The 25592-nt window shown below is 45.3% G+C and overlaps 1 protein-coding gene across 3 annotated transcripts in view; it reads left to right on the top strand.

The window, feature by feature from the left end:
- NDRG3 (NDRG family member 3) overlaps positions 1-19454 on the top strand; it is a 60135-nt gene extending 40681 nt beyond the window's left edge. For 2 of the 3 annotated variants that reach the window (XM_052650704.1, XM_052650703.1), the window contains 8 exons: positions 6941-7044; positions 8300-8365; positions 8480-8531; positions 12922-12969; positions 15480-15515; positions 15601-15652; positions 16803-16841; positions 17902-19454. In XM_052650704.1, coding sequence (XP_052506664.1) covers positions 6941-7044; positions 8300-8365; positions 8480-8531; positions 12922-12969; positions 15480-15515; positions 15601-15652; positions 16803-16841; positions 17902-18083 — 579 coding nt within the window. In that variant the 3' untranslated portion in view covers positions 18084-19454. The remainder of the gene's footprint in view (positions 1-6940; positions 7045-8299; positions 8366-8479; positions 8532-12921; positions 12970-15479; positions 15516-15600; positions 15653-16802; positions 16842-17901) is intronic. The other variant, XM_052650705.1, reaches the window with a different exon arrangement.
- Positions 19455-25592: the final 6138 nt, after the last annotated feature.

Genomic DNA, 25592 nt, shown 5'->3' with positions numbered 1-25592 from the left:
ACAGCAGCACAGATGACCTATGAAGGAGGGAGGGAATGAATGAGCAATGAGTGTGGAGAGCTGTGAGGTGTCTGGAGTCGGGATGAAAACTCTAAGTAGGAGTAATGCGTGCTCAACTGTCACCTATGTATTAAAGGAAAATGGTCAGTGTGGAGAAAATTAACATTTACTGAGTACTCATTCTGTGTAAAGTACTTTGACAAGTACCTTTTAGGCACAGACTCAGTTATTTTTTTCATGTGGTTCTATTAAACTTATTTTAAGATGGAAAAACTGAGGGCCAGAGAGAGAACATAACTTGCTGCAGTTGTCCAGCTAGCAAGTGGTCTGAATCCAAATCAGGCTCACTCCAAAGTCCATAGTTTTTCCTTCCATTGAGATTGTATTTCAGCAAAATTACAAATTCACATATATTTATTTCTAACATTTAAAAAAATGTATTTCTTTATTTTTGGCTGTGCTGGGTCTTTGCTGCTTTGTGCAGGCTTTCTCTAGTTGCAGTGAACGGGGGCTAGTTTGTTGTGGTGCATGGGCTTCTCACTGTGGTGGTTTCTCTTGTTGAAGCATGGGCTTCAGTAGTCGAAGCACACGGGCTTAGCTGTTTTGCAGCATGTGGCATCTTCCCGGACCAGGGATCAAACCCGTGTCCTCTGCATTGGCAGGCGGATTCTTATCAGTTGTGCCACCAGGGAAGTCCTCACATACATTTTAGAGCAGAGGAGTTCTGCAGGGCTTAATACAAAGAATCTGTTACTCACCCCATTTCTGCTTCTTAGAGGTAACCACTTTAATTCTTTTAGCAGATTCTTTGGGTTTTGCCTCATTAATTAAGGTATTATTTATATATACTAAAGGACACAAATCATAAGTACATCTCAGTGACCTTTTATACATATACTCATGTCTGTCCATCCTAAGTCACTTAAGTCACGTCCGACTCTCTGTGACCCTGTGGAGCCTGGCAGGCTCCTCTGTCCATGGGAATCTCCAGGCAAGAATACTGGAGTGGGTTGCCATTTCCTTCCCCAGGGCATCTTCCTGACCCAGGGATTTAACCCGAATCCCTTATGTCTCCTGCATTGGCAGACAGATTCTTTACTACTGGCACCACCTGGGAAGCCCATACTCTCATGTAGCCATCACCAAATCAAGATATGGAACATTTCCGTCATTTCAAAAAGGTTCCCTCATGCCCTTTGCTAATCACTAATTCCCCTCCCCAAACAAGTATTTACTGTTCTGTTACCCTTATAGATTATCTTGCCTGTTCTTGAACTTCATATAAATGTAATTATAGTGTATACTCTAATGGGCCTGTATACTCTAATGAGCTGCTTTTGCTCAGTATAGTCTTTGAGATTTAAACCTGTCTTCCTATGTGTCAGTAGTTCATTCTTCTGTGTAGCAGTCCATTGTTATATACCGTGAATGTTCCTATGAGCATTTGGGTTATTTCCAATATTTTGCTTTAGTTTTGCTATTATGAATAAAGCTTCTATGGACAGTCTTCAGTCAGTTCAGTTCAGTTGCTCAGTCATGTCTGACTGTTTGCAACACGCCAGGCTTCCCTATCCTTCACCAACTCCCAGAGATTGTTCAAACTTATGTCCATCGAGTTGGTGATGCCATCCAACCATCTCATCCTCTGTCATCCCCTTCTCCTTGTGCCTTCAGTCTTTCCCAGAATCAGGGTCTTTTCCAGTGAGTCAGTTCTTTGCATCAGGTGGCCAAAGTGTTGGAGTTTCAGCTTCAGCATCAGTCCTTCTAATGAATATTCAGGACTGATTTCCTTTAGGATCGACTGGTTTGATCTCCTTGCTGTCCAAGAGACTCTCAAGAGTCTTCTCCAACACCATAGTTATGAAGCATCCATTCTTCGGTGCTCAGCTTTCCTTATGGCCCAACAAACCATAGCTTTGACTAGATGGACTTTTGTCGGCAAAGCAATGTCTCTGCTTTTTAATATGCTGTCTAGGTTGGTCATAGTTTTTCTTCCATTGAAGAAAAAACTTCTCTTCCATGAACATTCTTATATGTGTCTTTTTGGACATAAACCTCAGTTCTCTTCAATTGTCTTTGCCTCTATCTCTCTAAATATGCATGTATTTCCACCTGTTGGTTTTTCAGTTGTAGGCATTATCTTTGGCATTCCATTATGAAAGATGATTTCTCATATTCACACATACACCAACACCATGACCCTCATTTATGTTTTCTACTACTCCATCCTTCCAATATAACATGATTTGGATTAGATAAATTTCCAGCATTTATACTAGCATGTAAATGTTATTCAGAGCTGAGCCATGACAGGTTTCTTTTTCTGTACATTTCTCCTCTACCAAGTGACAATGTTAGAATTTTTAAATAAAGGATACCGGGGGACATTGTAAGTTAATAGTGGCAGGAAAGCACAGCAGTTTTTTTTTTTTTTTTGCTACACTGCATGAGGGGCTTTTGTTCAAGGATTGAACTCTCACCCCTACAGTGAAAACACAGAGTTTTAAACCGGACTGCCAAGGAAGTTCCTGTTCTGCCTTTTAAAAATATTTTAGCACAAGAATCAAGACTTGCCATACAGAAGGTCTGGTGACACTCACTCATCTCAGCCTCCTTCAGGTCACATTTTCTCCATCCTGTGGGCTTTTCCAGGGTCCAGTCAGGGGACAGAAGCTACATGCTTTGAGTAGAGAAAATTTCATGTAATATATCAACTAGTAGAAGGTAGCTTACTTCTTCAAGAGGTGAAAAAGGACTTTGAGGTATCCAAAAGTAGCAGGTGGAAAAATAGCAGCTACTCCTAGGCTGAGGGGAGGAGAAGCAGGGGGACAGAGAATATGATGGTTGGATGGAATCACCAACTCAACGGACATGAATTTGGGCAAACTCCAAGAAACAGTGAAGGACAGGGAAGCTTGGTGTGCTGCAGTCCATGGGGTTGCAAAGAGTTGGATACAACTTGACAACTGAACAACAGCAACTCTTAGGCCAAGGGAATGTGGACACTGAAGGAACTGAGGACTTAGTTGAGCCCCCACCAGCACACCTAAGAGAGGCCTGTTCACGGGAGGAATGGTTTCCACAGGGAGCACAGCTGGCCAACTGTGAAGAAACTTGCCCAGAGGGTAAGGGGCCTAACTTGTCCACAGAGCCATTCACCAGATGGGGGAGACATTTGTCTAAAATAAGGTCTGAACAGCTGCAGAAGCTACAGAAACTGCAGCTGGATGGGAAGAACCTGGGCCTAGGATGTGGCGACAGCTAGTCTAATAGAATTCTTGAGACCTTGGGCCAGTGGCTCCTGTGCTAAGTTTCAAACAAAGGACTGGCAAACAGAAAATGTTTTTATCTTTTGCCTATGCTAGGTCTTCGTTGCTTAGTGTAGGCTCTTCGTCCGGGCTAACAGGCTTTCTCTAGTTTCCGCTCACAGGTTTAATTGCCCCACGGCATTTGGGATCCTGGTTTCCTCAGGGATTGAACCCACATACCCTGCTTTGGAAGGCGGGTTCTTAATCGCTTGACCTTCAGGGAAGTCCCTGTCTTATAACTTTTTTTCTTTTCTTTTTTTTTTTTTTGCTATTTATTTATCTGGCTGCTTCGAGTCTTAGTTGTGGCATGTGGGATCTTTGTTACATCCTACAGGTCTTTTGTTCCAGCATGTGGACTCTGCATGTAGCACACAGACTTAGTTGCTCCTTGGCATGTGGGATCTTAGTTTCCTGACAGGGATCAACCACCTCCCCTGCATTGCAAGGCAGATTCTTAACCACTGGAACACCAGGAAAGTCTCTCTTTTAATTTTCTTAATGGTGTCCTTTGAAGCACAGGTTTTATTTATTTTTTTTATTTGGGTTTAACCTAATGAAGTATCTTTTTGTTTTGTTTTATTTCATTTTTATTGGAGTATAGTGTTGATATACAGTGTTGTGGTAGTTTCAGGTATACAGCAAAGTGAATCTTGTTACATACATATATCTATATATCCACTCTTTTTTAGATTCTTTTCCCATATAGCCTGTTACAGAGTATTGAGTAGATTTCCCTGCGCTATACAGTAAGTCTTTATTAGTTACCTATTTTATATAATCCAATACTTTGGCCACCTCATGTGAAGAGTTGACTCATTGGAAAAGACCCTGATGCTGAGAGGGATTAGGGGCAGGAGGAGAAGGGGACGATAGAGGATGAAATGGCTGGATGGCATCACCGACTCGATGGACATGATTTTGGGTAAACTTCGGGAGTTGGTGATGGACAGGGAGGCCTGGCGTGCTGTGATTCTTGGGGTTGCAAAGAGTCAGACACGACTGAGCGACTGAACTGAACTGAACTTTATATATAATAGAAGTGTGTGTGTGTGTCAATCCCAGTCTTCCAGTGTATCTGTTCGCCATCGCTTGCCCCTGGTAACCAGTTTATTTTCTACATGAAACACAAAAGGTTTTAATTTTGATGAAGTCCAGGCTATTTTTTCTCTTGTTGCTTGTACTTTTGGTGTTGCATCTAAGAAACCATCACTTAATCCAAAGTCATGAAGATTTACAACTATCCTTTCTCTTTAGATTTATAGTTGACATTTAGGTCTATGGTCTATTTTGAGATAATTTTTTGTACTTAGTGTGAAGTTGGAGTCTAACTCCATTCCTCTGAAAATCCAATTTTCCCAGTACCGTTAAAAAAAGACTTTTCTTTGTTCAGTGAGTTGTCTGGGTTCCCTTGTTGAAAACCAGTTGACCATACATGTAAGGATTTATTTTGGAAGGCTCATTTTTATCTTATTGATATTTGACTATCCTTATGCCAGTATCACAAAAAGACTTAGCAGCAGCAGCAGGAGCAGCAGGTGGTGCATTGGTGAAGAACTGCCTGCCAGTGCAGGAGATGCAAGAGACGCAGGTTCGATCCCTGGGTTGGGAAGACCCCCTGGAGAAGGAAATGGCAACCCGCTCCAGTATTCTTGCATGGAAAATTCCATGGACAGAGGGACCTGGCAGGCTACAGTCCATGGGGCTGCAAAGAGTTGAAAACAGTTGAGCAATTGAGCACGCACATATACACATGCCCAGATCACAGTATCTTGATAACGATAATGATTTCTATAAAGTAAGGACATCCTCACAAATGTACATATTGTGTGTTTAATTAAAAATGCGTGCAGCCACAGACAAGAGGTTGTCACAAGGCTGATGAGTTCATTTAAAATTTAAACAAGTGAATGCATGTATTACTCTTACTGCTTTGAAATGGAAGCATATAAGATTTCTATACACTAATGTCATCTTCACTAATAAAAATACAATGATAACCCCTTTTTATCTGTCAAATTAGCAGAAGTCAAAAAGAGTGATCATTTGTACTAGCAAGGGTGTGGGAAAACAGTATAAATAAGTGAGAAGGCCCCATATGTCCTGATCGGGAGTGACCTCACTGCAGAATAGTATGTCTAGCACACTACAGTTTGTATTCTAAAGAAGTGTGAGTGATGGGGTGCAATTTACACATAACAGCTTTTCCTAGGGTGTTCCATTAGCACGTAAGCCAGTTTTACCCCTTTTATACCAGTATTACTTCTGCCCCTTTTTTATCTCAAACTTCTGCTCAAGTTCCTCTTCAGACTTTCAAGGGGAACTGTAGAGGTCATTTCATCTCTGATTGCGATGTGGTTCATTTGTTGTCCACTTTTCTTAATATCTTCACCATTTATCAAGTTTCCTTGGAGTGGCTCCAGTGCCTTCGTTTCAGGGACACTCTGATTCAGTTGGTCAGTTTCCTTCTGTATTCTTGGCTCACTTTCCCCATGTAGTAGTGAGAATACTCACACAAGTTCTCCTTACCTCGGTTTCTCCACAAGGTTTGCTGCTGGTGAGCTTTGCATACTGCTTTAGATTAACTGACTCTCTCAGTACCCCTGATATATTTTTTTCCTCCAGTGTAAACCCTTTTCCTTCTGCTTAAAACTGTCCATATTTACTGGTGTATGTGTGTGTCCATATATGTACATATATACTTACATATACAAAAACCTGGCAACTGGTTCTAGTGGCCTCCGAGAAGACCAGCAAGATAAGGATCATTGGATATGGGTTGTAAGGAGGGAGATTTTCTTTTCACTGATAGACTGTCTTTTCTCTTGAGTTTTATACAGGGCTTATAGCCAGTATTTTACAGCAATTTTATTTATTGCTTTTTGGCTTCACTGGGTCTTCGCTGCTGCATGCGGGGACTTCCTCTAGTTTTAGTGAGCAGGGCTGCTTTCTTGTTGCAGAGCACAGGCTCTAGAGCAAGAGCTCAGTAGCTGTGGTACACGGGCTTAGTTGCCCCCCAGCATGTGAATCTTCCGGACCAGGGATTGAACCCGTGTCCCTTTCATTGGCAGGCAGACACTGCACCACCAGGGAAGTCCCTGTAATAACTTCAAATGGGACATAATCTATAAAAATTTTGAATCACTGTGTGGTATACCTGAAACTAATATTACAAATAAACTCCACTGCCTCAAAAAAAAAACAACCCCATAATATTGGTAAATAAATGATAAATTGACTTAATCACTAAAATATTAATAGAATGTAATATGCAGTTCTAGAATGCATATTATTAAATAATAGTATATAAATAGATATTATACCCACTATATTGATGAAAATATAGATAAGTTAATGATACAGATTTATGACTAGTAAGAGAAGTGTTACTTTCCATTTATTTTATACTTTACAATTCATATAGCATTTCTTATTTAATCCTTAAAACATCCCTATCGGGTAACGGGTTGTTGTCTTCATTTTACAGACAAGACTCTGTCTCTATGAAAGTGCCAGAACATGAATCAAAGACAAATAAGGAAATTAGGGTTGCAAATGGTGAGAATGCAAACCAAACAAGATAGATTTGTACTGTAGCTCAGAAGTTCACCTGTGTCTTGTTTTCATTGTTCTAGGAAGAGTTGCAGGCCAACCTGGACCTGATTCAGACCTACAGGCTGCATATTGCCCAAGATATCAACCAGGAAAACCTACAGCTCTTCCTGGGCTCCTATAACGGGTACAGTTGGTTCTGTTCCTTCACTTAGATGCAGACGAGGTCTGAGAAGCTAATGGATATTTAAGAGAGAATCAGGAGGGGAAGTAAACTGCTTCTTACAGTGTTGCGTGATGGGGTTACTTTCGCACTTTCACAACAGTAGAAGAGGAAGAGCTTTCAGGTAGATGTGAAAACAGCTTTCAAGAGGAATGAATGAACTGAATGCTGTTTCAGGCATATTCACCTAGCAGTTGTACTTTTAAGATGTTTCGAGACCAAAAGAACCTAAAAGTTGTGTACACACACAAAAACACACAATTTGGGTGACACAGAAAAATGCATGTCGAGGATAGAAGGATAGAAGTTTGGGACCTTAATTCAGTCTCTTTCTGATATCCTGTCATTAGGCAGAAGTGAAATGTGAACAGTAGTAAATTCTCTTTTGTTTGTGTATTCCCAAAGTTGTCACACTTCCCCCGGTTACTGAGAGAAGCCTGATTCTTATCTTGGGTCCAGCTTCTCCAGTGAAAATGTTAGCTCCTTCTAGCTTCCTGGGTATATGGAAAAAGACTGAGGAAATGGGTCAGCTGTAACTTACCCAGAGTTACACAGCCAGTAGGAACCAAGCAAGTTTTGAATCCAGTCTCTCTAGCTCCTTCCTCTGTATTACAGAGCCTCCTTATTGTTAGCTGAAAATACTACAATAAACTGTAAGTACCAGGAAAATAGTTCCCCTAAAAGGTTCCCCTTAAGAAATTATTCCTAGGGGCTTCCCTCATGGTCCAATGGCTTAGACTCCACCCTCCCAATTCCCAGGTCCCGGGTTCGAGCCCTGGTTAGGGAACTAGATCCTGCGTGATGCAAGTACAGATCCCACATGTGGCAACTTAGAAGATCGAAAATCCCATGTGCTGCCACTAAGACCCAGCACAGGCAAATAAATAAAATAAAAACAAATATTAAAAAAAATTATTCTTGTAAAGTAATTGGAAAATTAGACACTTAGGACTTGAGGATTTCAGCAGCATCGCTGTTCAGTTTTCAAATTGCCTCCTTTCAGCATCCTACCAAGTTCCTTCTTCCTTCTCGGTTCCACTCAGGATGCCACTGACGAGGCTACTTATGAACAAAATCTATAAATAATCTCTTCCCTTGTCAGGTGTGAAGGAAAGATAATTTTCAGATTCTTTGATACCTGTGGGTTTTCACATCTAGGAAATAACCTGAGTTGCCATGATTTTACCTGAAACGTGCGTTGTTTCCTTGGTGTCTCTAGACGCAAAGACCTGGAGATTGAAAGACCCATTCTGGGACAAAATGATAACAAATCAAAGACGTTAAAGTAAGTCTCTCGGTCTGCCCACTATGTTGCTAGATAGACCTGCCTTTGAGAGAAGTCAGTGTCTGTGGAGTGTGTGCGCTTCCAGCTGATGTCCTCCTATTTGCCTTCCCCCAGGTGCTCTACTTTACTGGTGGTTGGTGACAGTTCACCTGCCGTTGAGGCTGTGGTAAGTATATCCTGGCATTGTGAAGATGAGTAAGGTGAAGAAATATAATAAGTTGTTTGTAGCACACTGCTGATGTACTGGAAACAGCTGGTAGATACTAGATTTTGTTATTTCTGATTACACATATCAGGTTTGTGCTTTGTTATCCAGTCTGGAAAAATAATTCCTCATTGATCACTCGGTTTCATCAGAAAGGATCAATAGTGCCCAGACTGTTTTGTATGGTGCAGTTCATTCGGTGGCAGGTAGTACCACTAAATGCCATTTGCTTATCATCAGATTTCTGACAGCCTTGGCCTTCTGCAGCCACCACAAGTCTGGAACTGTTTCAGCTGGCTGGGAGGTTGCTGAGAGCCTGCGTACTTTTCTCTACCTCTTTCTCAAGCACATAGCACATTGGTAAAAATAATGTGTTCATTGTAGAAAATTGGTAAATAGAAGGACAGGAGGAAAAAAATCACGATCCTGAAGACAAGCCACCATGTTTTTCTTGAACATAGATATTGTTGTTGATCACTAAGTCATGTCCAACTCTTCTGTGACCCCATGGACGGTAGCCTGCCAGGGCCCCCTGTCCATGGGATTTCCCAGGCAAGAATACTGGAGAGGGTTGCCAGTTCCTTCTCCAGGGGATCTTCCCGACCCAGGGATCCAACTCATATCTTCTGTATGGGCAGGCAGATTCTTTATCACTGAGCCATCAGGGAAGCCCCACAGCATAGATTGGATGATACTAAATATACAGGTTTTAGAGACCTGATCACTTCACACTGTATACAATTCAGACTTGTAAATACACCCTTGCTTATATAACTTCATTCTCTTGTTGATTATTTATGATTGTGCACCATTAATAATGTTGCGGTTGAATATCCATACACAATCTTTGCCTGAATTTTTTATCATTTCCCTGGGATGAGATGGAAATAATGTGTCAAAAATCATATGCCTTTGTAAGGTTTTTAATGCCTTTTGTCAGATTCCTTTCCAGAAAAGATACAACAGTGTGTTGCCGCTGGCAATGTAGGAGAGTGTCTGTTGCACAACATGCTGTTCAGCATTGGACTTTTCAGTTATTAGTAGTTAATTTGGTTAAAAATTAACCACTGTTAACCACTGTTTTAATTTGCGCTTCTTTAATTACACATGAAGCTTTCCGTTTTTCATAAGTCTGTTATCATTTTCTCGTCTTTCCCACATATATAACGTAACTTAAGTTTCTACATGAAATGATCTGCTTTTCTTAGGCCACCTTCACTTCTTTAGCTGAAAAGGTGGAGATACATGTTTTTGATAGATGTAGCATGTGTACTTAACACAGAAAAATAGTATTGTTTATAGAAAATACCCTTAATGAGAATTTTCTAATGATGCTGAGTTGTCTTTCTAAAATTACATGGACTTAAGGAATGTTACCAATCATTTTTCAAGATTGTATAAGTTGGCCATACATATACGGTCTTTTTCTGATTCCATATCTTCAGTGTGTATAGAGAATAACTTCAAAATGCCATCTATACCACAAAGTAGATGCTCTTCTAGACACATTCAAAACTAACTCCCCTGCCAGAGCCTTTTATCCCCTGGTAGGGGATTAGAGGGCTATCCATGTGTGGAAGAGCAGGAAGAAACTCCACATGTTTTAGTCTCTAGCTATTCTTGCTCACTTATTCATTCAGTATCATTTTTTGAGCTTCTCCTATTTGCTCAGTGGGCTTCCCCGGTGGTTCAGCAGTAAAGATCTGCCTGCCAGTGCAGGAGATGCAGGTTCAATCCTTGGGTCAGGAAGATTCCCCTGGAGAATGAAACGGCAACTCACACCAGTATTCTTGTCTGGGAAATCCCATGGACAGAGGAGCCTGGCTGGCTCCAGGCCATGGGGTCTCAAAGGAGTTGGACATACTAAATGACTAAACAACGAATATTTGTTCAGTGCTCTGGAGAATACGTAAATGAATAAGATGGAGTCTTAGCAAGACTGCAAGGAGATCAAACCAGTCAATCCTAAAGGAAATCAGTCCTGAATATTCATTGGAAGGACTGATGCTGAAGCTGAAACTCCAGTACTTGGACCACCTGATATGAAGAACTGACTCATTTCCTGACTCAGGAAAAGCCCCTGATGGAAAAGATTGAAGGCAGGAGGAGGAGGGGACGACAGAGAATGAGATGGTTAGGTAGCATGACCGATTCAATGGACATAAATTTGAGCAGACTCTGGGAGACAGGGTAGGAGCCTGGCGTGCTGTAGTCCATAGGGTCACAAAGAGTTGGATATGATTGAGCGACTGGACTGAACTGGAGTCTTAGCAGTTGGACCTAACCAACCATTGTTCTTGGCCTACTAGATCCTGAGCCTTCGTCTTACACAGTTACAGAAATTACAAAGTGATGAACCAAGGAAAAACATGCTTTATTATATTAAATACAGACTTAGGAGTCATTCTTCCAGAAGATACTTATTGTATATCTAGTATGTTCTCAGCACTTTGCCTGGCATTTAGGGATCTAAGTTTTTACATTCTTTTTTTTTGGTTGGGCTGGGTCTTAGTTTCTGCGTGAGAGCTTTCTCTAGTTGCAGAGAGCGTGGTTACTCTAGTTATGGTGCGTGGGCTCCTCTTGTTGTGGGCCACAGGCTCCAGGTGCATGGGTTTCAGTAGTTGCGACACGGGGGCTCATTAGTTGTGGCTCATGGGCTCAGTAGTTACGGCGCACAAGCTTGGTTGCTCTGCGACATGTGGCATCTTCCCAGACCAGGGATTGAACCTGTGTCCCCTGCATTGGCAGGCGGAATCTTACCCAGTGTGCTAACAAGGAAGTCCTACATTCTGCCTTTTAGAGCATATTCTGTAGTAAGTAAACAGGTACATTTGTTTACTGCCTGTATTGGCGTTTATATAAAGAAAAAACCCTGACTGTATGATCGTGGCTTTTAGATCATCCCCTGATTTTAGAAGTTTTGAGTACCCACCCATCAGCCATCCCCAGAGTAAGCATTCAGCTGGATTACTGGTTCTTGCCTAGGTAATTTTCATGACTTCTTAACTAGCTCACTGCCTCTTCAGTCTGTCATACAGGCCACTGCTGGTTATTTTCCTGAAACAATTTACATCCCGTCACCTCAGAAACCCTCTGTGACTTCTTGCCTTCCACAGTCAGCTCAAGTTTTCTCACCCTCTCCCCACAGTGCATCTTCATACCATATACTGGTCTCTCTAACTCCACACATGCCCGGCACACTCGCCTTGCATCCCCTGGGTCTTTTCTTCTGCTTCCCCCTGACTCTGGAAGCCTTCAAATGCCCACCCCTTCTTACTCTGGCTGTAGAAATCCTATTTATCCTTCTGTTCTCACTCAGCTCAGAAGTGAAGTTTTCAAGTACTCTCATTCTGCCTTGGGGCTTCCCTAGTGGCTCAGCAGTCAGGAATCTGCCTGTAATTCAGGAGCCATGTGGGTTCGATCCCCAGGTTGGGAAGATCCCTTGGAGAAGGAAATGACAACCCACCCCAGTATTCTTACCTGGGAAATCCCATGGACAGAAGAGAATGGTGGGCTGCAGTGCATAGGATTGCAAAAGACTCCGACACGACTTAGTGATTAAACAACATTCTGCCTTGTGTTATGTGCTTTTGCCCCTCTAGATTCCATGCTCTTAGCACGGTGTTTTCTGTGTGTGCTTGGGCAAGCATGTGTAAAGAGATCTAGTGGATCAAGTTAACCATAAAACATTGTGGAACCATGAAACAGCCTCCCCAGAACATTTTCTTTGAGGTCCCTGCCTTTGTAGATACAAAGGTATGAGATACGAAGCATGAAGATAGACAAGATTGTAATTCTTAAGTGTGATGATTGCTCTGAGAGAAAAAAACCATAGAGAAGTTCAACTTTGGATGGGACAGCCAAAGGTCTTGAGGCTTAGAAGAGTCAGAGTGAGAGGGATGGCACGCCTGCTACCTCCGGGGCAGAGGAGGCGGGTGAGGAATGGGCACAGGAGCTGTGAGGGCTCAGTCAAAAGGACCAGTTGTGCTGGGGAATCATCAGGACCTCAGCAGGTGAGGCCCATAGCTCACTTTTTAAAGAAGGAGATAACTTGCCCTGCTGCTGCGTAGCCGTAAGAGGAATTAGATTCAAAATGTAACTCTTTAAAGACTCTACTTGTAACGGATCCAGAAAATGAACTTAGCCAGATTTTTAGATCTACTAAGAAATACAAGATATAAAGTATATCATATAAATATATCTCCTATTTTTTATTTTGGTAATTTCTTCGGCTGATTCAGCCAAAACTGAGTTTCTCCCAGCTGAGCTTCCTGAAAGATCATTTGTGTGCCAAGCTATTTTGTATTTACCAGTTCATAAAATTGTCTTTCTCTGTTTTTTTTTTTTTTAGGTTGAATGCAATTCTCGCCTGAATCCTGTAAATACAACTTTGCTAAAGGTAATGTGTTTCCTTTCCTCACTGCCAACCATTAGTGAGTAAATTATATGTGGTTCAAATCACTTTATTTCTGGAATAGTTGCACAGAAACAAGGAAAACTTCTTTCCCTCATTCTCTTTTTTAAAAAAAAGAAATTATTTTCCTGAATATAGTCTCAGTATAGAAAATTGGAAAATAGAAAAAAGAATGGAAATGTAGAAAGAATAAAATAAAATTACTCATAATCCTGCCACCCTCAGGTTACCCACTGGTGAAAAAAATACATATATTGGTCTTTCTCCTGGGTGGTGAGGGGCTATCCTGGGTCTTTGTTGTGGTGCTCAGGTTTAGTTGCTCCGAGGTATGTGGGAGCCCAAACCTTCATCCCCTGCGTTAGAAGGTAGATTCTTAACCACTGGACCCCTGGGGAAGTCTCTCTTATTCATTTTTAAATCATTAAGATTATAGGCTATTTCTAGCCCTGTGTCTGTTTTCCTCAACTTCTTGACATGTAAACAACTTCCTGTGTCATTGAAAACTTCATAAGCATTACTTAATGTTGTGAGATATTAGATAATGGATGGAAATTCTTCACAAGCTAAATTCCCTTGTATGGATAAGAAAGTTTTCCAGTAGCATTGTCACAGTGAGGGTAGATGGGTTTTCTGGAGCCTATAGTGGAATATTTAAGGGCCTGACCTCCTGGTCTGAATTTGGATTACAGTAAGTTTAAGCGCTAAACTTAGGTTGCTTACTGCTGCTTTCTCAGCCTGAAAGACCTCTGCTTTCTTCCCTTTTTCTTTGAAGTGCAGTTAAAAGGAAAGTGCTGCCACTATAACAGCCCATAGTTCCTGGAAATAACACTCTGATGTGACAGAACTCAGCGTGCTCTAGGGTCCAGGTGATTGATGAACTAGTCTAAAACATGAATTTTTTTTTGTAAGTATGTGGTTTCAGATTAGCCTTTCAATGCAAGTTTGAATCAGTTTTCGAAAAGTGCAGAACTGAACGTAACAGTAGCCACAGGTGTGCTTATTTCTGGGCAAAAATGTCCATCCCACAGCAGCGTGATGGAATTGATTCTCTGATAGGCATCCAGCTTGGAAATAGTCCTTCCCAGTACTGTCTCTACGTATGAGAACTGTTCTACGATTCTAATCAGATTTTGACTCCTAAACTTCTTGAAAATACAGCCTGGGCTAACTAGGTATGTTTTATACTTAAATCAGGTTAAATGTTTGTTCCTGATCTTACACTTAGAATTTTCAGGGAACTGACTATTCCTTGTTAACCTCGGATTCCTGTGCCTCCTGTGGCATTCCCATCTGCAGAATAACAGTCTACCCTCAAAGTTTTCATGTTAGTGAAGGTTTCATGAGGTTCATGTCTCTTTTCTAAAAGATGCCTGAATACGCTACCCTGTGAGTATGGGATACTTAACAAGTAGAAGGAAGAAGGTGGCCTCGTGATTGGCCATTGTGCCCTAGAAGCAGCATTCTCTGCGGATTGGCAGAGTTTGCATCTCCGGGGCTTGTTAGAAATCCAAGTTCTTGAGCTCTGCTTCAAAGCTATTAAATAAGAATTCCTCAGGCAGGAACTCGGAGTTTTAATAAGCCCTCCTGGTTATTCCAATGCATCATAACAAAACCCCACTCTGGAAGTTTTTATGCAGATGACAGTAATCAATGTGTAAAGATTTATGAAGTGAGAGAGACCCTCATCACTTCCAACAGTGAAATTAAAGTGGCTAACCAAGCAGGTTGGCTGAATTCAGCATCAGTGCCTGATCGTAGACCTCCCCTTAGTCATGAAGTGGAGACAGTGTAGAGTTGAGAGGGAACTTTTATGAGTTTGGTGCCCTAAGAAGTAGGGGTCACACTGCCTGAGGACTCTGAAAGTAAATCCTCCAGGTAGAGGCAGAACCAAGGTAGTAGTTAACATTACTATCACCTGAATGGAAAATTCCTGACATGGGCCTGAAAGCCGGGCCCTGCACTACTGATTAATAAATAGTGAATAATCTTTCAGAATTATATCCAAAGTTATTGCTAGAGTTTAGGTCTATGTATAAGAGTGCATTGAGGAGGGACTTCCCTGGTGGCTCAGTGGGAAAGAATTTGCCTGCCAGTGAAGGGGTTATGGTTCAGTCCTTGATCTGAGAGGATCCCACATGCCGTGGAGCAGCTAAGCCCATGTGCTGCAACTTCTGAAGCCACAAACCCTAGAGCCCACGCTCCACAGCAAGAGAAGCCATCGCAATGAGGCACCTGCGTTCCACAGCTAGAGTAGCCCCCGCTTTCCGCAACTAGAGAAAGCATGAGCGCAGCAATGAAGACCCAGTGCAACCAAAAGTAAATTAATTAATTAAAAAACAAAGTGCGTTGAGAAGATGGACACTAGGGTGCAGTTAAACATTAAATTAAGGAACCTAAAATTTGATTCTGTCCTGTTTGACAGGACCCTGGATATTCAGAGCATTTCCCTTAAGTGTATTTAAGTCTCAGCTGACTTATATGCTTTTCCCTTCTAGATGGCAGACTGTGGTGGCCTACCCCAAGTAGTTCAGGTAAGGAGACTTTTTTTAAAAAGCACGCATTTGATTTCAGCTCTGTCCTTGCAAAGATTAATAGCTTCTTCTTTTGTCTCCCTAGCCTGGGAAGCTCACCGAGGCCTTCAAGTACTTTTTGCAGGGAATGGGCTACAGTGAGTAGTACATAACTTTCTGTTCTAACCAAGATTTATTGATAAATGGGTTCATTTTGGCATCTGGGGAGCACTCAGTTCTCAGTGCATAACGACCTCTGTGCTAGCCAGGCTGAAGTTAAGTAGAAACCAAAATTTTTTATGAAAGATTCTTCTGCGCATATATACAAAGATGAGCTAATGCTTACTGAGCACTTACTCTGTGCCAGGCACTCTGTATTCTCAACCTTAAGAGGTAAGTTCTGCTATTAGTCCCATTTTACAGAAGAGGAAATTGAGACTTAGAGGCTAAGCATGTTTCTCAGGATAACAGTTCAGCTGCAGAGCCATGATTCAGTCTAACTCCAGAGTCCACATGTTCAACCACTGAAGCTTTGGCAGTCCTGGCTGTGAATCTGAGGTTATTACTTGCATTTGCATTTAGCTGGTTAATGACTCCTGGTCTAGAGAAACAAGTTAAATCAGTGAAGTCTGCTCCCCACAGGAGACAAACTTGCAGAGTATTTCAGAGTGAATCCAAGAATGTGTTGTATCATGTGCCACTGTCCTGGTCTCTTGTATTGTGAGACCCCTGAGCTTTCTCATTTGTCCCAGGATATCCTCACTGGCTCCTTTCTTGGAGTTTTAAAAAGGAAAACCCTTCTACCCAGGTACAGAGCTCTGTATCCAGTAGGGTGATTTTTCTCCTGTCCTTGGTGTCAGTGTGATTAATGACCCCTGGGCAGCTGCTCTGGGCAGCAGCTGGACCCCTGGGTGCAGCCCTGTACCTGGCAGGCAGCCCGTGTACGTCTCGTCTGGAGTGGCCGTGTCAACCCCGTCTGTGAGCCACTACCAACCGAGCCCACACCCCTGTCCCTCTGGCTCGCTGGGAGGAGCAGAAGTCCCTCTCCTTTCCTAGGAAGCAGTTCATTATCCAGGCAGGCTGGCTGTTTATAGTGGAGAGAAAAGCAGTTGCCTTTGACTAGTTGAGAGAAGTACCATCCGAGATGTTATTGAAGCATCAGTTAGCCTTCCCTCCTTTCTGGAACCTTAGAATAGAATTTTGCCCCTGGCTTAGTTTGTTCTGTCAGTGTCTGCCAGGTAGCCAAGTTTACCACTTGGCACTCTCAGGTCACTAACCTGCCTTTTCCTGTGTCCATCCTGCTTCCAGTCCCGTACGTGCAGCTCAGTCACCTGAGCACCGAGTCAGGTACCTTCCTCTGTGCTGGCCCCACCCCTGCCTCCCAGCAATGCTCTCCTGGCTGCACTGGCTGTCCGCAGCATGTCCGTGGTTTCCCTGTGCAGTGAGAGCCCGATAGAACGCGGCTCATTGTGCCCCGAGAGAGTTAGCCCGCCAGTCCAGCCCTGGTCCCCCAGGAATAAAGGGGTGGGTTGTAACAGTCAGGGTCACAGCAGCAGCTGAAACTTCATAGGGGGCCCTTCTTCCATCACCACCACCTACTGAGTGATCCTTGAGTTAACTCCCAGACACAGGGTTCTCAATTATGAGGGTTGGAGCCTGTGCCCGGAGAATGCAGGTACTGGCATTTTCTGACCCCAGAATTGAAATGACAGCTGGAGGAGTGGCTCATGTCTTAGAAAGACAGGCAGGGAGGTAGGCCAGGTTAGGCCCTTTCCTAGCCAAGCTGGAAGGACCTTACAGCCAGGGCAGCGGCACAACAGAAGTCTGACTTAAATGGACCTCCAGTGTGCTTTCTCGCAGTCAGCCTGCACCTCAGTGCCTGTGCAGCGGCCAGCTCCAGGCCCCCCTTCCCTCCCTGCCCCTCACCAGCCTACATGTCTCCTCCCCAGGTAGCAGGGGTCACCTGTGGACACGGATGGTGGTCTTGTTGTATCGGGCTTGCACTGTGTGTGTGAAACACCCTCGTACTTGTGTGGTGTGGTTTGTCTTTCTTTGGTTTAGTCTTGCATGCGTCACAGGTTTGGGTTACCTGTTTGGGTTCCCAAAGCCTTCTTCCTGATCACTGTATGGATGGCATGGGCATAGCTAAGAGGTTGTACTCTGGCCTTAGTTCACCATTGTTCTGCTGTAGACTAGAACCAGCTGAGACTTCAGCCAGATCCAGAGGATTAAAGCAGCCTTGCCTAGAGCCCCTCACCTAGAGCAAAGTCGGATGGCTGTGTCTCGTCCTGGTGTCACCTTAGATGATGGGTTGGGAAAGCGACATGTAAAGCCTTTGGTGAAACTTCTAGATTAGCTGAGCTTAACCACAGCTCTTGCCTCTAGTCGTCTCCGTTCTCTCTTACAGTCCCATCTGCCAGCATGACCCGGCTCGCCCGATCCCGAACCCACTCCACCTCAAGTAGCATCGGCTCTGGAGAAAGTGCCTTCAGCCGATCTGTTGCCAGCAATCAGTCAGATGGAACTCAAGAATCCTCTGAGTCCCCTGATGTTCTGGACAGACAGCAGACCATGGAAGTGTCCTGCTAAGCAAATGCTCCTCCCCAGGACCATGCAAGTCCATCCTCCTTCAAACAGCCACTCCATAATATAACACTTCATCCAGCAATCTGGCATCTATCTTTAACTCCTGCATGGCCACTGACTCTCTTTCTGGTATCCTGGATTTATCATCCTCTCTGCCTGCCCACCCTCCTTTTTGTATGTACCAAGAACCACTTCCATGCCATTTCTGTAACATTCCAACCTCTTTAGCTGATCAGATCTCCATATCTTCTCTTACCAGCCTTTCCCTGTGCTTTCCCAACTATGTATCTAAGATTCTTTGGTTCCTGACGTGTGTGTGAGCACGCGTGTCTGTGTTTGTGTGTGCATAGTTTTGTGATTTTAGACATGCTTTCTTGTAGAGCTTCTGCAGACAAAAACAAAAAAAGGGACTCTTTTTTTGGCATTTTCGGTGGTGTTTTTAGGAGAAATATGCAGAACAGGATTCTAGGTTTCTAGGTAGGCCATTACATTCTCTTTCGGTTCCTCTCTGATGGTCAAGATTTGTGAAGTGACTTCAGGAGAGAGGAGATCTGAGGAAGGTGGAAGATCATAATTCCTGTTTGGATGGTTGATTGTGACCAATAGAAGGGAACCTGTTACATAGAAAAGCAGGCCAGGTGGCCAGCCACTTTCTCCTGTCGAATTCATGTATCCTATAAATGAAAGGAAGGGATATGTTCTCTTAGAAGCCCATGAACGATGACATTCTGATGCAATGTGGCATTTTTCTGAAGGAATGAGTGGGGCTTAATTATTGGACTCTCTTAGTGCAGGAAGGTGGAAAACAAATTCCAGGCCTCTGCTCTGTCAGAGCAAAATTGACGTCTCTGCAGTGTCTGATGCCACACACCAGACATTGGAAGGAGGCGCCTCCCAGGAGAAGCACTCTACGTCTCCATCCCCCCAGAAGGGAGAAGTCTAGCCTGAAAATTATATAGATGTTGAGGAAATGGCTGGAGAGAGAGGAACAGACATTAACACAATATGATGCTTTATAAGTATGACCTTGATTTCAGAAGACTTAATGGAGCCGAAATGAAAGATAGAACCCACTTCTCAGAGAGTTAATCCGGTGAACTCCCTCTTCTAAGAGGGAAGGGACCATAAGGGCACCCCGACCAGGTAGAATTGTGTTTGGTCCACTGCCATGTGAGGGGGTCACAGCCACCCAGAGAGTGTCTCCAGGAGGAGTGTGAAAACAATTGCCACCCAGTAAGGGTCCCGCTTTGACAGCACAGAGATGTCAGCTCAGGGTTACACAATTTCAGTCCTAGGAAGGGGCTTTTCAGACGTAGCATTCGCTTTCTGCTCAGATAGGGAATGCATCACTCTGCCGGAGTACGACTTTTTACAGATGACGAAATAAAGCTGTATATGTCTCATTGTTACCCAGTGGCTGGTGTGACTTCTCTCAAGCCACTTCCTGGGGCTCTGGTGGGGACTGCACATGGGCTTCATACTGGGTCACATACCTGATGATTATCCACCCAGCGACACCATCCATTTAAAGTGAGGAAACCAAGTCCCGGGATTAGTCATTTGCCCGAGATCATCACGCCAGTAAGCCAGCGGGGATTGAACCCAGAGTCCACCTGACACACCTGTATTCCCCGCAGAGGAAAAACCAGGAGAAGTTTGATCGCTGGTTTGTGATGGAGGAGCAGGTGAGGTCTCAGGAAGGCCTTCAGCATCTCAGCTCAGCCCTCGCACTGTTGCCGTGTCGCCCCCTCGTGCAGTAATCCGCAGCCGCCTGCCAGGGCTCCACCAACAGACCAGGCTGTGTTTCTCCAGAAGGGGCTCTTTGTACCCTGCCCCCCAAGAATAATTCCAGGGGGGTGGCCATTCTAGATCAGTTCCGAATGATCCAGGGGCTGCGGCTACCAGTATACCCAGGTCGCAGTGTCTGTAGGAGGTACTTGTAAAATGACTCGACCCTGCCTCGCCTAGTAGAGGACAGGAAACCGGTGCCCGTGGGCAGATCAGGTGTCCGCGCTGAGTTCCAGACAAAACCATCCAGCACGGAGTTCCAGAGCTGCGGGGGGTCTGATGGCCAGGGCTGCTCTGAGAACCCACCCCGCTCCGGCTGTCTTGGCTGCACAGCACGGATGGTTGCCTCTTTCCCAGCTTGGCTTTGTGCCTGGAGTCAGGCCCCAACTGACTACACCCAGCTGGTCCTTACCGTACTCATCCTCTTCTCATTTTCATTTTCTTTCTTCCTATTCAATATTAAAGAAGTTGGAACACCTACTTTGTGAGAGGTAAGGAAGTGGCCAGGTAGACGCTACACACGATGACTGTGTTAAGCTTTTCCGTGTACATTTTCTCACCCAGTTCTTGTGGCAGCTCTGCGAAGTGGGCAGTGCGTTTTACAAAGAACAGTTGAGGAAAGTTAAGTGATGTCGCCAGAGACACCTACTTGACAAGGTTCCTAGTTCTTCCAGAATCAATGCATTTTCATGTTTTATTAAGGCTTTTATTAAGCACTTGCTACAGATGGAGCCCTTTCATCTTCTTGCCTGTCCCTTCTCTGATCCAGGAAGGTAGACCTATTCCAGTTTTATGGATGAGAAAACAGGCCCAGAGGTAACTAACTTAAAAATAATCAAGTAACTAATAGAGCAACACATCTAGGCTTTAAACTCTCTCATTTTCAGGTACCTCCCTGAGTGGAATGGGAGAGCATATGGTGGGAATATTTTGAGACCAGAGATGTCTTTCCCTACTTCGCTCCTTGCTCATGTACTGCTCCTTAAGGCCAGTGTGAAAGGCTGTTTGTCAGATGGAAAGATGGACAGCACAGCGGTGTGGAGGCAAGAGCAGGTGGTTGGGGCCGCGATCAGGTCCCTCCCAGCCACAGGCCACATCCTTGAGGGGTCGTCACCCACTGTAGCATGCTGGTTAGAACTTTCTTAAAGAGGAGGCCCTTCCACTGTGGCCCTCCACTCTCCACATCACGTGCCTCAGGAGTTAAATCTCAAACAAGCCTTCCCCAGGAGAATGGGAGACCGTGTGAATCCAGGTATGGCAAGGCCCCAAAACAGGCTGCATTGTCTGTGAAATGACAGTTTTGCGTTCAAAGCATCTGTCTCCAGGATTGCTAAGCCCCTTAAAGAGGAGACAGTGAGTGGGTATGATTATTTAGATGCTAATAAGCTGAGGTTTTTATTTAAATTTATTTAAATGTTAATAACTGATTTAAGCACACCAATCAGAGACAATTCTATCAGAGATTCTTCATCCTAGCGGAGTGAGTCTCAAGGTTAGGGAATGCATCAAGGATCACTTGGAGGACTTGTGAAGACAGGTTGCTGGCCCTCCACCATGGAGTTTCTGTTTGGGTAGACCTAAGATGGGCCCTAAGAATCCTCCCTGTCTTCCCTGGTGGCTCAGACGGTAAAACGTCTATCTGCAATGCTGGAGACCCAGGTTCAATCCCTGGGTTGGGAAGATATTCTGGAGAAGGAAATTGCAACCCACTCCAGTACTCTTGCCTGGAAAATCCCATGGACAGAGGAGCCTGGTAGGCTACAGTCCATGAGGGTTGCAAAGAGTTGGACACAACTGAGCTACTTTACTTTACTTTGAAGATGGGCCCTGAGAATCCTATGAAACGAAGTCCCAGATGATACTGGGGCTGCTGGCCTAGGGACCACACTTGAACCACTGTCCAGGTCCTGCTATGCACAGTGTGGCTCCCAGATGGTCAACATGGTTTTATCCACTGGGAGTTGTTAGCAATGCAGAATCTTGAGCCCCACCCAGACTCACAGAACCAGAATCTACTGTTTAACAAGAGCCCCAGGGGCTTCCTAGACAGTAAATTTTGGGACACCGCCCTTCTTGGCAATGCTTCCCATACTTGCCAGCCAGGGGAATCTCTTGGTGTGGTGAAGATTCAGTCTGGGGGCTGCTCCTCTGCTGACTTGGATTCAGAAGATGTGGGAGGGTCTCTGGGATCTGAGACTAGCAGGCCCTCAGGTGATGGTGGTGGTCAGGGAAGCCTGGCTACCCATTTACCTTGGGTCTGTGTTCCTCAGAGCAGACCCAAACCCCAGAGCCAGAAGAGAAACCTCTCCCTCCGGGATCATGACGCGGCAGCTGCTTCTCCCCCACAAACAGGAACTTGGGGAAGGTGGCTCCTTGATGGTCTGTGATGCCGTCAGAGGAAACGGGTGGTTGTGAGAACCACAGAGCCTGCAGATGTGAGCCGGGAGCCCCGAGGACCCTGCAGCAGAGCTCAGAGACGCGGGTCCTGCTTCCCCGCCTGGCTGTACTTGACAGGACCACCTTGTCAGAGGTCTCTGAGGAGCACGGGGCTCCTGTCCCATCCGCGGGGTACAGACCGCTTCCACAGGCAGATGCCGAGCTCCTCAAAGCTCCCTGAAGACTCTCACAGGCCAAGAGGTTTCTAGGTGGCCTAGAACCAAGGACATTGGCAGACTTCCAGAAGACTTTCCATCCCACCCAGAGTTCCAACCTCTTCAGCTAAAGCATGTGACTTAGCTGGGCCCCCACCCCAAGACTCTGATGACAGGAAACCAGTAAGTATGCTTGTTTTTATTTTCTGATGGCCTTGGGACTGTGAGGAAGGATGGTCCCCTCAAGACTGGGAGTGGGCTATACAGTTGGGAAATAAGCTCAAGGGGAAGGGGAGTTGGTTCTGCTGAGGCTGTGAGAAACGGCTTCTGAGGGTCCTCCTCTCCCCCTTTGCTGTTCCCTCCAGCTGTTTCTCATGCCCATTCTGGTCCCATCTCCGTTCCCAACTTGCTGTGTGACTAGGGGACTCTCTCTGAGCGATAGCTGTATGGTGTCAGTGGATACGAGGAGTAAAGTTCTGGAGTCTACAGTTTCTCTCAAAAGTCTTCAGCTGATCTTTCTCAGCTAAAAGGGAGGGCAGGGGTTCTCCCTTTAGCTCAATCCAAATCTGTGACTTACCTCCAGCACTGAGAAATTACCTTCAGAAGCACAAACACACAGAAGACTCAGATTGTAGACCCAGGTCTGCACGAACCAGCTACCAACAGAGTGTGAGGTCACTTTCTCTGGGCCCTGGTCACTGTTTGGAATGGTATTCAAACCCTGGGATCTCTCAAAAGGTCAAGTGCGATGATCAAAACAGTATGGGCGGTGTGCTGACCTCAGCTGTCTTTAACTCTTTCCTTCCGCCCGTGCCTGGGCCCCTGCAAAGTGCCTAACATGAGTAAGTTGTTCAGATACACAGTTATTAGATTCTTCTCTTAAGTTTGGGCCAATACCACCGCCTCCTTCTAGGTCTGCCCACCCATGGTCTTCATTTTGCCCCCAGAAGTCTTCCCGACCTTGACCTGACCAGGTGAAGGGAGCTGGCAGAGTGCTGCAGGCTGGCAGCCTGAGTGCAGGGTTCTCCTGCCTCCCGTGGGCCCAGCCCCCACCTCTGCCTACAGCGGGAAGAAGCCTCTGGGTTTAGTGTGGTTGGTAACTGTGGTGACTTTGTCTTGCTCAAGGAGAAGAAAGCAACCTTCACTGAGCACACTCTCCCTGCCAGGCTGCTCAGCTTCTCACAACCCATGGTGTCAGTATTATTCCCAGATTGACACATGAGACTCAGAGAAGTCGTGTGCTTTGCCTGATGTCACACAACTTGAGTTCCGTTGGTCTGAATTAAGCCCTCGCGCTAGCCAGGCATGATCTGTCCCAGGGTTTTTCTGGACCCATGTCTGTACCTCATACCCAAGGGAAGGAAAGGCTGGGACCAGCAGGACTGTTGAAAACCTGACCATGAAAAGCTGCCTTGACGTTAAGGGAAGCAGAGACCCCAGGAGGCAGCGGCACCAGCTTGGGCTGCCAAGGCTTCAGGATTTCCAAGTCTGAGCAGGAAGTGGCTACCAGGAGCCATCCCCTAAGGGTGGGCCTGAGCTCCCCAAGAAGGGAGAGCAAACAGATCCTGTTTTCCCCGTGTCGATGGCATGAGATGGCAAATGGTTTCACAGATAAATGTTCTAACCTCTAAGGCAGCACCCTTACTCCTCAGACAGGATGGCTGGTGAGGCCCCGGGAGCCCCTCCATGATCATGGCGAGCAGCTAGATGTTCAAAGGCAGGATGGAGCCTGCCATGTCCCCACACGGGTGTAATCGTGTTGTGTCTGTAAGGAAAAGACTGAAACTGTCTCAAAGAATGAAACCACCTTCCTGCAACATCTTAATAATATATTGTTTGAAAAAGTCAGCATTACCATGGAAATGAGAATTTTAATTATTCTGAGGATAATGGGCAAGATCCCCTGGAGAAGGAAATGGCTACCCACCCCAGTGTTTTTGCCTGGAGAATCCCATGGACAAGGGAGCCTGGCGGGCTACAGCCCATGGGGTTGCAAGAGTTGGGCACAGCTTAGAGATCAAACAATAACAAACAAGGATGAGACACCTATCCAAAGAGCTTATAATCACTCCATCCATTTAGGTAATGTGCATCAGGTGCCATCTGTGGGTGAAAATGCCGAGGAAATGGGCAAACAGAGAGGTCCTTATTCACAGCATGCTATGAAATCATTACTGGTTAAACAAACGCCCCAGTACATGAATAATTAAAAATTGGGAAGAGCACAACAGGGAGCCAAGAGGGACACAAAGGAAGGTCCCCAGAAACAGCCTCTGGTGAAGTGACATTAAGGGTATGAGAAAGGAAAAGCAGGTGCTGGCCAGCCTCTTCACACGAGTTCTCTCTCAGGCCCGTATGGCGGGTGTCGTTATCCCCTTTTTCAAATGAGGAAATGGAGGCAGAGAGGGAAATGGTTCGACGACCAGTCCTGTGAAGACTTGCAAGTCACCACTGTGTCATGCAGGCTCCCAGGCATCCTGCTTTGCCCTGTGATACTAGTCACTGTGTGCTCAGTGTCGCCGTAGCTTGCAAGACACACCAGCCCCCCAAGCCCCCTCAGATCCCCCTTGCCCACCTAGCTGTGGGTCCCGGTGTGCCTGGGATGAATGAACTCTGTCCTGTCATTGGCCCTTGCCCCCCAGGTGACAGAATGTGATCCCAGGTCAGGCAGTGGTTCTGAGGAACCATGGCAATGAGCAGCTAGGGCTGGGGGATTCAGGGAAAACTTCCTGGGGAGGGTGGGATACAGACAGGCCGGAAATGGGAAAAGGGTCTTCCGGCCAGTGGGAGGGGACTTCACACAGGGAAAGGCCCAGAAACATTGAATGGAGCATGGCTGCGGCATAGAAAAGATGGGATGGAAAGAAAACAAGGTCCGGTTTGCAGAAAGCCTTCAGAGGCTGGTGGGGAGGGGGGCTGGAGCCTGGTCCTGATGGGAGGGACCTCATTCCCTTGTGTCAGCCAGGAGGTCTGCAGGGCTGAGCTGGGGCAGGGCGGGGTGGAGGAGGGGTGGGCAGGAGCGGGAGGAGGCAGGGGTCTGGGCACCAGGCTTGGGGAGTCATGGCGCGTCCCCATCACAGCATCTCTCAGATTTCTCTTGGCGATGTGCTCCTGAGTGTTCTTCTGAGGAACG

The sequence above is a fragment of the Budorcas taxicolor genome, chromosome 13, assembly GCF_023091745.1.
Source record: "Budorcas taxicolor isolate Tak-1 chromosome 13, Takin1.1, whole genome shotgun sequence".
NCBI lineage: Eukaryota > Metazoa > Chordata > Mammalia > Artiodactyla > Bovidae > Budorcas > Budorcas taxicolor.
This window is presented reverse-complemented; position numbering and strand designations above follow the sequence as displayed.